The sequence below is a fragment of the Grus americana genome, chromosome 1 (assembly GCF_028858705.1).
Source record: "Grus americana isolate bGruAme1 chromosome 1, bGruAme1.mat, whole genome shotgun sequence".
Classification (NCBI taxonomy): Eukaryota; Metazoa; Chordata; class Aves; order Gruiformes; family Gruidae; genus Grus; species Grus americana.
In genome coordinates this window covers 28,422,209-28,438,680 of record NC_072852.1, presented here as the reverse complement: position 1 = coordinate 28,438,680, position 16,472 = coordinate 28,422,209, and the positions used below count along the sequence as shown (strand labels likewise).

At 44.1% G+C, this 16,472-nt stretch overlaps 1 protein-coding gene across 4 annotated transcripts in view; it reads left to right on the top strand.

Moving 5' to 3' along the window:
* Window positions 1–7,852: 7,852 nt before the first annotated feature.
* ST7 (suppression of tumorigenicity 7) overlaps window positions 7,853–16,472 on the top strand; it is a 154,790-nt gene continuing 146,170 nt past the window's right edge. For 2 of the 4 annotated variants that reach the window (XR_008576310.1, XM_054819872.1), the window contains exon 1: window positions 7,859–8,134. Coding sequence is in view for 2 of the 4 variants with exons in the window: in XM_054819872.1 (XP_054675847.1) it covers window positions 7,984–8,134 (151 nt within the window). In the remaining 2 variants the exon portion in view is untranslated. Of the gene's footprint in view, window positions 8,135–16,472 lie in introns of all 4 variants that reach the window. The other 2 variants (XM_054819881.1, XM_054819903.1) reach the window with 2 other exon arrangements.

The following is a 16,472-nucleotide window of genomic DNA, read 5'->3' as shown; positions in this document are numbered from 1 at the left end:
TTCTTGAAACATGGTTCAGGTAACAAATGTGAGCATCCCACTGCAACGCAAGGAAGGAGGTTGGCACCACCAGTTAACACTGAGCTTTGTCTTAGGATGTTGGGCAGCGCAGATGTCTGTACCAGCGGCAAGCTTCGTTCTCTGTTTCCTGGACCCATCACCTGCCCACGCAGGGGCTGAGGCAGGCTGCAGGGTCTGTCAGCTCCTGCTAACTGCAGAGCAAATGTTTTATAGGCAAGGCCTGCGTTCCCCAGCCACCTCGGAACTGAGAAACACTGCCCGTGGGTTTATTCTGCTGCTTCAGGAGCATTTAGAGAGTGGATTAGCTTAAGTCTTAGGCCAGGCTTATTCTGAAATGTCACTTTTACTCAAGAAATGGCCATCGTGGTTTGTCCTTTCCAGAACTCTCTTTCTCCTTAATAGACTCCATCAGGGTTATCAACAAGACTTCCTGTTTAGGCAGAGATTATTGGGTACAATTACCTACTACACATTAAAAAAAATACGTTCCTCCTTTTCCCACAATATTATAACCTAAATACCATGAGGTAAATGTAATTTGGGATAGTGATTGCATCCTTACTGAAAGGGGAGGTGGGCTGGACTGAATGAAAGGACACTGTGAGAAAGGAATTTGGATGTGAAGAATGACTGCTGAGTGCAGAAGAGCTAATGCTGTGAACCAGCAAGACTATAGATCAGGCAAAACAGACTGAAGAGCAAAGGAGGGAAGAAAGTAGGGTATGATGAAGGTAACATGTAAATAAGGCAATTTTTCTGTAGCCTGAATTTAAAAACAAGAGCTCATGGAGATCTTCATCTGTGGAGAGGGAAAGATGAGGGCTCCATGGTCTGCAAAGAGAGGTTTCGTCAGCAGTGATCCACTGGATGGATGTGAAGAGCCAAGACAAGCAAGCCAAGGAGGAGAGAATTGCATCAGGCAAGGCAAAAGGATATTTTGGTACTTGATTTTGCAAAGGTTTAACAAGATTTGGTTCAGGAGCCAAGTCTAGCTGCGATATAAGGAAATTCAGTGTGCCGTTTGGATGCAACCTGCTTCCACAGCAGAGGATGTGCTGCTTGCTCCATCCCAGTCTGCCCACAGTCAGAGCTGTTCTGATCCTCCGCGATGGCTGCCAGCCTCAAGCAGCAATAACTCTCTGAACGTGACCCAGCACTGCGACTGCTCGATCGCCTTCATTTGAATTTCTGGAGATTAAGAAAATGTAACTGTCAGTGGATTTCTGAGTTTCTACCGATACGTGGCTGGTGAAGATGCTGTGTTGACACAGGGGAAAAATAAACTCTGGTCTCTATATGCTAACTGTGGATTTCAGAGGAGAGGATTGTAGATATTTTCTCTCTTAAAAAGGTTTGTTTATTAAATATAGTAACAATGCTCAGCAAATTAAAACCCACTCTTAACATATTTTTTTCTTAAGGAAAAAAAAAAGACAAGATACCAAGCAGCGAGGAAATTCAGCGTCTCCTCCATCTCCTGCACCCACAAATGCATTTCAGTTTAAAAAAAAAAAAAAAAAAAAGGCAGATTTACTGTTTGGCTTCAGTCCAAGGCATGGATGTTGGGAGCTGAGCTCTTGTCCTTTTGCTCGACCTAAGCAGGGGAGGGAGAAACCAGCGCTGGTTCCCCTCCGGGCTTTTCGCCATCTGTCTCTGCCTCCCAGTTTCTCCCACAACCTCGTTTGCCTCCCGTGACGTACGGAACATGTGTGGATGCAGACGCCAGACTCTGACTTGCCGAGAGCTCTGTTTTGACCAGAGGCCAACCTCGCAGCTTGCATGATTCCTTTATGAATCCTAAGCACGTACCATCTCGTACAAATACTGACGTGTCTTGGTCCACCACCTGATTTTTACAAAGGATCATCAAATGCCTCAATGAATGCGTATGTCCATCTATTTCATAAAAATATGGAAGTGCTACTGGGGAATATTTCCCTGGATTAAAAATAATATAATAATAATAATTTCAATGTGCTTTAGCAAATGTGTGTGATTGGGATGGGGAACCCTGTCCCGCACTGACGCCTAAGTGTGCCTAAGTGTGCCGATGGACAAGGTGGAATTCCCATCTCATTTTTAGGGAGAAAAGTAATTTGTTAGGCAACAAAGAAGAAAACAGGTTGGGGGGTGTTTTGGGGGTTGATTTGTTGGGGTTTTTTCTGGCTAAGATTTATCAAACACTGCCTGAAAATACTGGAACACTGCTCTGAGTTGCACCAACTGTTTGCCCTGTGCTCGCGTTGACAGCCGACTGTTCACTGAGCCAGGTCTAACTCATTTTTTGTCACTTGTCTTGTGATGAAGGCAACTGGTTGATTTTCACGTCAGTAAAGATCTTAAAGTGACTTTCCTTTCAGGCTGTCTTTCCTCTCCCCTACAACTGCCCGGACACGTTCTACGTTACCCTGTTTTCTGGCAGAGTCCCCGTGGCCGCAGACAACCCCCTGGGTTTAGGGGAGTTGCCCTTCTCCTTGTTTTCTCCATCCTCCTTCAGTTTAGGCAGATATCTGGGAATGTGGGGATTCGGCTCCCTCGAATGCAGCTCCCCTGTTTTCTGAACCAATAAAACAGGCAAAGCTTCATCCCCGTGTTCTCACCTTCATACTGCTTTGCAAGTAATAAGGAAGACTTTTTTTTAAGCTTTTTGAAAAGTGATGCTCTAGGCATGTGAATGCTTATTTGATTTTTCCTTCTTAGTAATGATGGCATGTTTTGAAATATTACTGTCTTCCTTTAAGCTGAAGAATACTCCTCTAACACCATAATATCTCATTTTTAAGATGTGGAACAGAAACTTCAGTCTGGGCATGTCTGTAGTTATATACTTCTGCAATATCTTTGTTTTAATGAAAATATATTGATTAAATTGTAAATTAAGCAGGAATTTTTATTGCAGTCTTTCTTAGCATGTTTTCAGTTCTCCGGACTGTGACTGAGGACCGTGTGCTTTAGCCACAAACAGGTGTTTGTATGTGTTTAAGCCATTTTACTCAGACTTTACTATGTCTGAAAAGTGCTGCATACGGATCCCACGAACTCTCCTCCAGTGCTTTCACTCACATTGGCACGCTGTTTCTCTCCATCACTGATTTCAGTTTAGACTGCCATCTCCAGTTCATCCCCGCTATTGTTTGATATGCATCTGATATGTTTAACAGGTGCACTATATGCATATGTATTTACGCATATATTAGATAGACATGTATATATATGCATGCATGCCTAGGTGTACATAGTATTGTTTAATATGTATCCAGATTAAAAGGTGCTAGGTATAACACTGCTGAGCTGGATTCAGTTGCTAGCCAGGCATCACCTGAAGGTCAGGGGGATGGCCGATGCCTTTGAACCACGCTGACAAGGTTTTCCAGCGCTCTCAGATGTCTGGAGCTGATGTGGGTCTTGTTCGTGCCCTTTCGGAACGTCCTCGACAAATGTGCCTTGGCCACCTCTGAGCTGCCAAGAAACCTGATGTAATCTTATAGCTGGGCTCCAGGGGGATTGTACATTATGGGTCTAGAAAAAGTTATTGATCTCTGAAATGTTCAGACAGAAGATATTTTAAGGTTTATTAAAAAAAAGCAAACATTAAAAACCCCACTACTTTGGATCTTGACCCATAAAAGGATCAGGTGGGCAGACCTTTTGAAGTAGACTTTTGCTGCGCAGTGGCACCATCTTTTCTGTCGTACTTGCCAGGACCCAAGTTCAAGAGCGTTTCTTTCTTCTGGAAAAAAGCGATAACTTTGCTGTACCTCATGTTTAGTAACTGTCATCGCTTCTACTTCCTGATTTCATTTAGCAAAGTCATCAACAGTCGTATGAGAAACTAGGAACCCTGAACTCAGCTTACGGCAAACAAATTAGTAGTGTTTGCCCTTATAGGAATTATTTTGAGGTAGGAACTGGGGTACCTGAGGGATTGTGTGAGAAAAAACTTGAACGAGTGAGATAACAGAGTGGAAAATCTTAGCAGAAAGGTAAAAGACTCTTTTCAAAATTATTTTTGTCCAGTGATGACTTCAGCTGTGTTCTGTTATGTCTTGACTTAGCAAATGAGTGCCTGGAGGCAGATCACAATAAAATTCAGTCTCGTCATAGTACTGAACAGTTTGCTTTTTCAACTTGTAAAATGCATGATTTAAGGCTTTGTATTAATCCTTGGCATCCCTTTCTAGCAGAATTGAAAGAGGAGAGAGAATTTGTGTTAAACAGAGCCCGAACTGTGAACTTGTCTTGAATGTCAGCTTCGGTACTTTAATAGGGACAACAGAAATGGAATTTGTCATGTGAGTGCACCAGGCCAGCCATGAGTCAGGATATCCGAACGGGTAATTGCTCTTCACCTCATGCAAGCATTTGAGTTTGGACACATGCGTTTTCTTTCATCATCATCATCATTATTATTACTACAAGTACTACTATTACTATTATTACCTTTGTGTGTAGCATCCGATGGGAAATCCACAATCCACTGGAGTGTATTCCTGGGAGCCTGAAGAGCTGGACTCCACAGGCAGCTTGGTTTTTAAATACTTTATGCTCATTGTAAAAACATGGGGGATCCAGGAGTGAAATGCATAAAATTACTGGAAAATATTAATAACTGCTGTAATTTCAGGGGAAGAAGAAACAGTGGTACTTAAAGGAAGAAAGGCATAAAATTAATAACTGTGTTTTAAGTGGGCACAGTTCACAGTGATTTGATCTTCTAGTAATCCAGGGGATGTAAAGAAAGCATAGCTGAAGAAACCAACACAGCCAACTCCAGTCTTTCAATAAAAGACAGCTTAACAGAATGAAATGTTTTTTATAAAAATATTTTTTAAAAAAGCCCCGTTAACCCTCTCTGTCTTTCATACATAAAAGGAATTGATCATAGTGTAGTGGGTTGACCCTGGCTGGAGGCCAGGTGCCCCCCGAAGCTGCTCTGTCACTGCCCTCCTCAGCTGGGCAGGGAAGAGAAAATATAACAAAAGGCTCGTGGGTCAAGATAAGGACAGGGAGAGATCACTCACCAGTTACCGTCATGGGCAGAACAGACTCAGCTTGGGGAAATTAGTTTAATTTATTACCAATCAAATCAGAGTTGAGTAATGAGAAATAAAACCAAATCTTAAAACACCTTCCCCCCCTCCCCTTCTTCCTGGGTTCAACTTGACTCCCAGTTTCTCTCCCTCCTCCCCCCAGCAGCACAGGGGGATGGGGAACGGGGGTTGGGGTCAGTTCATCACATGTTGTCTCTGCTGCTCCTTCCTCCTCAGGGGGAGGACTCCTCACACTCTGCCCCTGCTTCAGTGTGGGGTCCCTCTCACAGGAGACAGTCCTCCACCAACTTCTCCAACATGAGTCCTTCCCACAGGCTGCAGTTCTTCACCAACTGCTCCAGCGTGGGTCCCCCACGGGGTCACAAGTCCTGCCAGCAAACCTGCTCTAGTGTGGGCTCCTCTCTCCACGGGGCCACAGGTCCTGTCAGGAGCTTGCTCCAGTGTGGGCTGCCCATGGGGTCACAGCCTCCTTTGGGCATTCATCTGCTCCAGCATGGGGTCCTCCACAGGCTGCAGGTGGAATCTCTACACCCCCTCATCCTTCCTCCGTGGGCTGCAGGGGGACAGCCTGCTTCACCATGGTCTTCACCACGGGCTGCAGGGGGATCTCTGCTCCGGTGCCTGGAGCACCTCCTGCCCCTCTTTCTGCACTGGCCTTGGTGTCTGCAGGGTTGTTCCTCTCACATCTTCTCACTCCTCTCTCCGGCTGCAATTGCTCCTGGTGGGTTTTTTCCCCCTTCTCAACTCTGTTATCCCAGAGGCACTACCACCGTGGCTGATGGGCTTGGCCTTGGCCAGCGGCTGGTCTGTCTTGGAGTCGGCTGGCATTGGCTCTGTCAGACATGGGGCAGTTTCTCACAGAAGCCACCCCTGTCACCCCTCCCACTACCAAAATCTTGCCATGCAAACCCAATATACATAGTTAGTTTTATAATATAAGCAATAATATTCTGAAAATTAAAATATGTAGAGGAAAATTTATAAAAGTGAAAAAATTGCTTTGGATTTGTTTTTTTTTAATAATACATAAGAGAATATGAGATGCATATTTTGATTTCTAAATAACTGCATGATGAAGTTGACTTTTTTCAGATGTGACTTATGCCTTAAGTATTTCTTGCCTTTATAACTGAAAGGGGAAGCTGAAATATTTAAAATGTGGTTTTCTTTGGTATGTAATTAAACTATACATGACCTGTTTGTAGTTAAAGGCCATGTGTATATTCTAACTTTAAAAGTTTTGTGATTTATTAGCAGGAAAAACTTCTGTCATTCTTGCACTGATATTCCGATACAGGGACTGCGGTCCTTCAATCGGCAGATCCTGCCACCTCGGATTGCACAAGACACAGCCAGCTTCGAGTTTCCCCATCCAGCTTCCAGTCCCATAGCATAGTCTGGAAGAAAAAGATTTGTGAATCTTGGTGCTTTTGCTACTATGTGAGAAGGTATCAACTTGTATAACTACAGATTTATTTTGGTTTAATGTCTTTAGATATTGTAAACATTCTGGAAAAGCTACTATGTTTTTCTCCATGATGACTTTTTCATTGACAGACTAGAAAATCCCAGGCAGAGTGGCTATTAGCAGTTGGAAATATTCTCCAGGATTTTTTGTTCTGTTGCTACTGCTTAAGAAATACTACCCCCTTCTTAAAATGCTGGAAAGTATTATCCCACTCCATACAGATTATGGAAACACAGGAGAGAGATCCAAACAAATTGCAATATACAGTGTGTGTCTACTTAAATGTTTGTAAGCCATGTAACACCAGAGAAAGGAGGGATCAGCTGCCTTAACTGGCCTCTGAATTTCTGTCACATTCTGTTGACCAGTCTTGTTTTATAAAGAAATGCCTCATCGAGAGAGTGATGGAAGAAGAAAAATACATTTCACAAAAGCACAGTTTTGTGACAATTATGTGTTATCAACACTGTTTTAATAAGACCATTATTTTAATAAGACCATTATTTTAATAAGACATAGTTACTTCTTGTGCCATATAGTATCTTCCGGGACACACACACACACACACACACGCGTTTTACAGTTCAGGACTGCTGGGCATTGTACACACAAATACACACAAGCAAAACTGTAGTTTTACGCCTGCGTATTGTCCTAGCAAGACGGTTAGGCACGTAAACAGCAAAAAAAATCCTACACGAGCCCTTTTAGTCCTGTTGCATTGTGAAAATACCGCCTGAAACTCTTGTAAAGACGTGAAAAAATCGAGGTTTGTACGGCCTATTTTTTTCTTTTCTTTCTCCCCCCCCGCCTTTTTTTTCCCCTTCTTTTTTTTTCCCTCTTCCCCGCAGGCTCTCGCTGTTTCCCCGCATTTCATCATGCAGCTGCCGGGAGCGGCGTGGGGCCGGGGTGCCGAACCGCGGGGCGCGGCAGAGCCCGGCGTGGGGGCAGGTCTGGGGCTGCTCCCGGAGCACGTCGTGTCCCGTGTGTGAGTGTGTCCCGGGTTTGGGGACCTCCGGACGAGGTAGCTGGACTTTCCCGTCCCCGCCTCTCGAAGGCGGGGAAGGGGGGGAAACCGAGTTGCAACGGAGGTGGCTTTGCTAAAAACCCACCCGCTCCGCCGGAGCGCCGAGGGGAGCTCGGAGGAGTCCATTTTAGCGGGCCAGCCCTCGCCGTGGGCCGGCTCGGCGCGCTGCGGACACGGCGGGGCGCTGGGGGGGGTGGGGGGTGTCTGTGCGTGTGTGTGGGGAAGAACCGGCAGCGCCGCGGAGGGGGGGGGGGACGCGCCCCGCGGCGGGCGGTGCGTGCGCCGGGAGTGGGAGAACCCACTCGGGAAGGCGTGAATCATCCCACAACTACACGCTGAGAGGTTGTGGCAGCAGAGAGCAGGGTTTGGGTTGGTTTGGGGTTTTTTTTTTTTTTTTTTTTTTCTTCTCCAAAAACATGGCTGAAGCTGGGACGAGCTTTTTGGAACAGCTGAAGTCTTGCATCGTCTGGTCTTGGACTTATCTCTGGACGCTGTGGTTCTTCATCATGCTCTTCCTGGTCTACATCTTAAGGGTCCCCCTGAAGATCAATGACAATTTAACCACAGGTAGGCTGCGATCACCCCCGCCGTGCTTTCCCCCTTCCCTGCGGGCAGCCCCTGGTCCCCTTCCCCCGGGGGGGCTGTCGCCCCCCCGGGGGAAGGGGACCAGGGGCTGCCCGCGGAGAGGGGGGACAGCACCACCACCTCCCCCTCGGATGCCGGGGCGGCCAGGCAGCGCGTACCCCACCTCCCCCTCCTCTCCGCCATCGGCGTAAAATCCGCGGTAGGGCGCGGAGGCGCTCGAATATCCCGTCCCGTTAAGGCCGGGGTGTCTTCCCCGAAACGCTCCCGTCTAGAGGGTGCCGGGGGGTGGGAAACTGGGGTCCCCTGGGCGTTTGCAGGTTTGTGATTGACTCTTGACTGAGTCCAGTTAACCCAGGGAAGGGGTTGAAGGTACACGGAGAGTTTCCTCCTGGAGCTGGGAGCCTTAAAGTAGTTGTGTTGTAGCAGGAACAGGCTGTAGAAATCCCAGCGTAGCCCAGAGGGTGTTTTGTGGTGTGCAGAGAGGTGATCTGCCGGTGGTTTATCCCTCTCTCCTGCTTGCTTTGCCTGTCGGAGTGAGCAACCCGAGGGATGCTGTAAAATGCTCTGCTTGGTCCTTGTGCCAGCGTACCTGCTGCTGCTGCTCGGGCGTAGGGGCTGTGGTGGCACTGGAGGAGCTTCTCTGTCTCCTCCTTTGTGCTGCGAGTAGAGGTAAAGAAGTCAAAAATGACTTCAGGAGTATAGGGCAAACTGTGGCCGTGCCCTAGTTGAAGCTTGCTGTTTTCTAGAGTTGTATTTCACACTGGGCTTTTACTAAAGGAGTCAACATACAGATTTTTGACAAGCAGGCTCTTTGAGAAAAAAAAATTATGTTTGATTTTCAAGCAGGGGCTTAAGCTATTTATACTGGGCTTACTGCATAAATGAGAAATAGCAGAACTGCTGTTTCCCCCCCCCCCCCAAGGTCATGCTTCTTCTCTGCTTATGAGAGTAACAGAATTTCAGGGGCTTGAGCAATAATGTGCAGCTTGTTTAATTCACAAGCCTAAGTCAGGAACAACCAAAAGTAATTTACATCTCGTCTGCGCCTGGTCTCAATTCATTTCCGTAACAGGCGTATCTTTGATGTAGACAGAGTAAGTATGTAAATACAAACCCATCTTCAGTTGCAGGGCGCTTCTTTCTTTCTGGGAGCTTTCTTAGGAGCAGGTGGCATACATGTGTTTGAGGGATTCCAAAGGCAAGTTGTATTTGTGGAAAATTCTTGGTTTCTTTGAAGGATAAAAAAAGGACTGGTTATTATGAGGAATACGCTTGGATTCAGGCAGTATATGGAATGATATTAGTATCTTTTCCTGTACAATTTATTATAGTATACTTACACATTTTTAAACAGGATTAAAACTTTTATTATGTTTGTAGATATCAGCTTGTTCTTCTGAATGATAATAAATAATACCCATATAAGTTTGCTAGAAGATTATCACTGTTGCCCGTGGACTTTGCTTTGACAGTTAAGACTCACTGAGTTAGCATGCCACTACTACATCCGTATCAGCAATAAATCATGTAGTCTTAGCCAGTCTGAATTGGGCAGTTATGTCTTTATCTTGAAGTTGCTTATTTGTCCTTCCCATCTACTGTGATCATTAAATTTTTTTCTCTCCACACTATTTGTTTTGGGGGGCAGATGAGATGTAACCCATGTGGCATCCCTGCTGCTGGGAAGCCGAACGTTATCTGAGCGCTCTTCACCCGTCTTTCTGGCCAGTTCTCATTTGATAAGCCTTTGGGAAAACCAGCATCAAAGAAGAATTAAAAAGAAAAAAAAATTCAGCATACTGCAATTTTCACTTTAAGCATAAAACAATTTAAAATGACTTTTAAATACAATTTTGGTCAATTTTTTTCCATATGTCTTTGAACAAGTATCCTGTTTCTTTTGATGTTGCCGCACACTGATTAGAATAGGGTGTAATTCTTGTTGCTTAATTCTTAATAATTTATGTAATGCGTATGTGCCCGGTAAATATTGCAGGCCGTTGTTGTCAAGCAAAAATGTCAGAATGCTTTATATTATCATTTTCACTATTGGAAAAAAATCACAGGCATCCATCTGAGACCTAACCAAACCCCTCTGATTTTTTCCTGAGTTTGAACAAACTAATTCTTGATGCACTTTTTCATTTGAAATGTTACTCAGCCATCTTCAGCTGAATCATCTTGATTTTCATTCAAATGTCCCAAAATGCAAGTAAAATGACAGTATGAGATCTGTAAATGGGAGAGATTTTCACAACTGTATGTTTGAAGCATTGAGGGGGTTAAACAGACTGAAGAAATTACGAGTAAGTCCCAAAGTGCGTGACAAAAATGAGTTACCAGGGGAGAACAATAGGCACAATATGGCCTTTATGCATCATCTGTTCCTAAATGGAGTTTATTAAAAAATCACCACTGGCAGTAACATGAGGGTCTTTTTGTTTTGTTTTGTTTTTCAAAGCATTTGTGAATGGATTAAAAATTATTATCTGATTTATTGCCGATTATCCCCCCCCCCAATCAATCACAATAGGATACTGCAGTTGGTTTAAGGTTGCTCATAAAATACCACAACAACTGGCCCCAGGTGTGATACTAATGAAATATATCTCAGTGTTGTGAAAATAGAAGTATAAATGTTGCTATTAAAACTTCTGCATGACATAAAGAAATAATAAGGCGATTAAAAACAATGACTGGGCATTTTCCCAGAACAAGCTGGATCTGTTGGTGAGTTGAGGTCAACCAAACTGGTTTTCAGTACCACCAGACACAGGCTTAGACAGCCGGTAAGAGAAACGCAGTTCTGCAGGTATGATTTGCACCTCACAAAATGGTGATTTAAAAAGGTTTTAGATGTTTAGATCAAACACCTTAACCCCAGTCCACAGTGGGCTGCTGTGATACTAGTGTGGCATGTAAGGGATAGTACCTTTCAGAGGGACTGGTACTTCATCCCGCTGTGTGATTTTGTTTTTCCATGCCTGATGTCAGTATTTTTAAAAGGAACTTGAACAGCTGGAGAAGATAGTAGAAAAATAATTTAAGGGCTAGAGAGAAGCATCAGAGTAAGAGATTTTGCTTGGAAGGTGACTAGATTACAGTAGAGAGGTATTGTCGCATGGTAGAAATAAATGGTGGTTTAATCACAAAACGAATAATAGGAATTGATGACTGGAAGCAGAGGGCAAACTCAATTTAGTCATAATCTGGCATTAATTTTTAATGAACCGTGGATCAGCTGCTAAAAGAACCTTTGGGTTTCCCATGTCTGGAAGTCTTCAAATCAGATGGCAAAATAGGAGTGACTGATGTTCGTACAGCCTTAAATTGGTTTTCAGCGAGGACTTGGGCAGGGGGCTCTGCAGCAGCGGCGCTCAGAGTAATTAGGGATGGTTTCACCAAATAGTCCAGTGGTGAACTTCTAGTGGCAAGTTTTATGAAGATGAAGCATGGGGCCTTTATTTCCCCTCTTTTGCTGTTGTGCAGATGTGCACACCCTGAGCTCTGAGCATTTGGTAGCTCTGGTAGTGCAAGTTGATCATCCTTTGAGTTTCATTGGGCTTCCAGGCTTGAACATCCTCGCAGTTTGGGGCAAGCGTAATTTCAGTATCCTCAGTGGAGTACATTACTGTGGTGTAATCAAAGGGAAATCTAGTCTGTCATAGAGAAATATTAATGTTAAATCTGATTGCGGTGTGTCATGGGTTTTTTGCATTTTGTTGGGGCTTGATGTGCAAATCAAATCATAAAATCCTTTATGAATAGGAGTGTTTGAACTATTATAACTGTACCATACCATTAGCCAGGAAGCAGGAGAGGAGACTTAATATGCCAGGCTGAAATATTAAATACAGAATAAGTAGTTGAGGAAGCAGATGTTATCATCTTATTCCAAAATAATTAAACCAAACATGATTATTTTATATAACATTCTGTATTTTCCTCCCATGTTGGTACTTGCACAATTTCTGAATGCCACATTAATCTGAACTAAGACACACCTCTTCTAAAAATGTGCAACCCTGCTCGTTTTTCCTGACATAACAGTTCGGCTTTCTAGTCATAACCTAAGAAGGAGAAAGTCCCAGAAGTTGAACAGTTTCTGATGATTTTATTTATCCTTTCAAAGTGCAACAGAAAGACAGATTTAATAACTAGAGCATTAAGTGTGACTGGCTTGTAACGAGGCAGATGGGAGAAAACCTTTGGGTTGCTGAAGACAGAGAAATCAGAAAACCTGATTTCCTCGGAGTGTGAATAATAAATATGATGGTATGAACTCTGGGTTGAATCTAGCTCTGTCAGTATCTGTAGAGTATTATTAGCTTTCTACGGGACATCCCACTTCAGCTGCACTGGAGCGAGGCCCCATACTGTACCAGTTGAACGTCTAGAGAAGGGAGGGTTAGAAACCTACAGCGTGAAGGACAGTAAGTAATGTTGTCCCGCCGGGCCCCCGAGGTCAGTGAGCCTGGAAGAACTGTAGCTGGAAGAGGAAGACCACGTCACCTTGATGAGGAGCTGGTGGTTGTGACAAAGTTGTGTTCTGAGGAACATGATGTCTTTCTTCATTATGATTTTTTTTGTTGTTATTATGACATTCCTAATGAAGTATTTACCTGGGATTTTAATTAATGTGGGATTTGTGACCATGCAATAGACTTCTCTTAAAGCCCAGAGCCTGAAACGCCGTGCATGGTGCCAGCCATCTGGAGAGGGGAAGGAAGAGGCTGATGTGCAGCAAGGCTTGCAGCACTGGCCAACACCGGGTTACGCACTCACAGTTGGGGTTTGTGCATGAATGGGCGGGAGGACAGAGCAGACGTGTTCGAAGTGTCTCCTCTGTTCCCTGTAAAATTAGCATAACAAGAGTCTTTCTGAAGACAGAAAACGGAGAGATTTTTAGGCAGCCAGATGCTACGGTGATCTGGTCCACCTCAGATGCATTTACTGATGTGTGCATTGCACAGGCTTCGGTAAATAAAGCACTTGGACCACTCCTGTCTCACTGAACCCTCCTTTTACGAAAACTGTGCAGTATTTAACCATGCAAGAAAGCTGGCTGTGATTATATAAGCAGAAATACTGCGGGAGATGAAAAGATGGAGCATGCCTCTCAGGCTTAGGCTGTGCTGTCTTAGGGTGATGGTTGCTGTCAGTGAAGTTCATCTCATCTTTCTGATCCTCCCTCTCTGGGCTTCCTGACCTTGCACATGTATGCTCAGCACTGGTGCAGTGTGCTCCAATAGGTTGCAATGTGAGAAATAAGTAACTTGTCATTCTCATGATCTCCAATTCAAGTAGCAGCAGAAAACATTCGCCTGTTATTAAAATTTAACTAATGGTCACTTTTGTCCTCCTGGTGATATTTGGCTGTCTGGAGCTGCGTGTGCGCAGACCTACAGTGATCAACCACCCTTAGGGCAGAAGGTTTTTGGGGGACTGGACGCCTGGGAGTTTGTCCTCCCTGGGCCAGGGAGCGTGGCTGCGGGCGCTGGGGCTGCTGGCACCTGCGCGGTGTGCTCGGTCACCGTAGCTGCCCTGCGTGTCACGGTGTGTTTGCTGCGATAGCATCTTGACGGCACAGTCAGGAGGTATTGTTCCCTTTCATAAATTTAACCCTGGAAGGTAATCATGAGCGTTGGAAAACATTAACCTGATGAAGGCCAGGGAATTTCAATGGATTAAAAACAAGTGAACAGCTTCTTTCTCTTGAGAAAGACTGAAGAACAGTTATTTTTACGTTCACAGACTTGCTGGTAGTTGCTTGGGCTTCTTTCAGAATCATCTGCCATCGCTGTGTTGGGTTTCCCTGTAAGTGTCTGCTGTGTGACCTACAGGAGTGAGGGTGGCGATGTGACCACGGAAAACCTGGAGCAAATTCCTATGCCACCAAAAGGAGATGGAGGAACTCGCAACTCCCTGCAAGTGCGGTGTTGAGGGCTTTTTTCTGTGTGAACTAGATTGTTGGAAGTAAAATTTTAAATACATGACCACAAGGCAAGGATTAATTCTGCATATGGGTTAATAAACCGTATGACTCATCTACAGGTATTTTGTCCACTGACCCCAAATCACTTGTCTTTTAATTTTTGCATTTCTCAGAATGTAAATGAAGTCTTTGCTAAGTACTGATCTTATTTTTCTGCAGTCTTAATGGAATTAAAGTAAACAGTGTTTTGCTTACTGTTAACCTCTCTCTTCAGTTGCATCAGTTACAGCACCGTGAGGCATTTCATTGTGGCTGCCGAGCCTCCGACAGGGTTTGGATGTTAGAGATTTCTTTGGTCTGACTTTCTGGGTTTTGCAACAAAATAGTCGTTCTCTGGATATATGCTAATATTCAAGAGGTTATTATAAAACGGATTTTAAACATTTTAAGCATGTGTATTTTCAGCATGGGACACTTGGAAACTCTCCCTTTAATTTTTATGGAAAAGAATGTGATGTGCATGAAAGTAGTGTGTTATTTTTGACAAAAGTCTTTATAGATAAAACTTGAGATTCTTGTGGGGGCAAAAGTCCTAACAAAACTTGTTAGATCAATTCCCAGTGGATGCAGTGTACAATGATACTTGTTTTCTACAAATTTTGGCATTTCTTCATGAGTTTGATTTTTTTTATTGAGCTTAATTTTTCAATCAGCATCAAATGCAGGAAAGTGAGTGAAGTTTGTAGCAAATGCAATGTTTTCAGAAAACACTTCTTTAAGAAATTGACTTTCATACTACAAAAGCTCTGGAAGATTTGCAGCCAGTATTTCAGGGGAAATGTGTAAGCCAGAGCTTTCAAACTAATATTTGATAAAATCTTGAGTGAGCTGACTGTAACACTGGCTGATATGCAACCACAGAGTTGTACTGCCAGCTTCTAAAGGAAGTCTAATGTCCTCCGTGTGCTGATGAAAATCAGTGGGATTTTCCCAAAGCATCCACTGAGTGCCCGGATAAATTTAGCCCCAAAGAACATAAGCCTCATTGTTCACAGAGGTCGTAGGTCCTAATTGTCTGAGCGGCTGCAAAAATACTGCGATTCTAAATTAAAGGAAAAATTTAGAATAGATTTGTGTGTGTGTGTAGTTATTTTGTAAACAAAGCAAATGTGAAAATCTAGACCACAAATTTACATTTGTGAAAGACGTAAGAAGTGCTCAGTGGTGTCAGGGCCTAAAGGACTGAAAAGTGAGAGAAATCCGTAATTCTGTGCCAAAGCTCTGCATTAAGTGAAAGACAGAAGGACATGATGCCTGCCTTGGGAGCAACACCTAGCAGGAATTAGGAAGATGATGTTGGATAAACCAGGGATTTTTTTGAGGAATGGTATGCCTGTGTTTTCAAATGCATTCTGAAAACTGCAGCATCTCTGCGAGGAATTACGCAGAGTCTAGCAAAACCCCATTGCTAGCGTAAGGAAGCTCACACTCTTTATCTAATCCCAGAGAAGCTACAGAAGCAACTTGGCGGTAGCTAAGGAGGAGTAAGAGCTTTAATCTAGTTGAGAAACATATAGTGAGCTTCCTAAACGTTTGGAGTTAAAATGCACGTGTTACACTTGGCAGAATGGGGGCCAAATCATCTGCGGTCTGAAGAACCAGCCTGGCTGTGGGACGTTGCTGCGTGCAGTGCCCTCACTTTAATAGAAACAAAGAATTGAGAGGTGGTTGCTTTACACTGTGAACTGTATGGTGCGAAGAAAATAGCAGGTGCTAATGTAGCCTTTAATATAGGGGAGATGAATCTTACACAAATGGGTGGCTGCAAGCAGAATCCAGAGGAATTCACATGAGAAGCAGGTTTTTAAAGGAGATTTTTGAAGATGTGTGTGTTTGGACCCAACTGCCGTGGAAAGCAATGCAGTTGCTTTACAGCTTGGGCTATCGTGGTATTAAGACCATCGGTGTGATGAGGATTGCCAAGTTCAATGGAGGGGGAATGGGGGCAAAATCTAATGGCCTGTGATAAACAGGAGAGCTGCCTAGTAAAAAGCAATCATGTTGAGATTAAACCAAACCAACACCCAGCTGGAAGTGATTGCTGACGGTGCGCAGATACGTTGTGCAAGCACGGAGGCTCCGATAGTCCCCGGATGTGCTGGGATGTTTGTGCACGTGCCAGACCGCCGTCCCCACCAAGTCCAGGGTTTCTGAGCGCAGCTTGGTCAGCTGGCAAGCTCTGTGCTTAAGGGAGAGTTATTTGTCTTGTTGGCAAGTGGTAGAGCAAATAAAACCATTGAAGTGGCGACTTACATTGGATGACCGGGCAGTTTCTTCTGGACTTAAATCTGCAGAAATGAACATCACTATCAGAAAATGATGAAG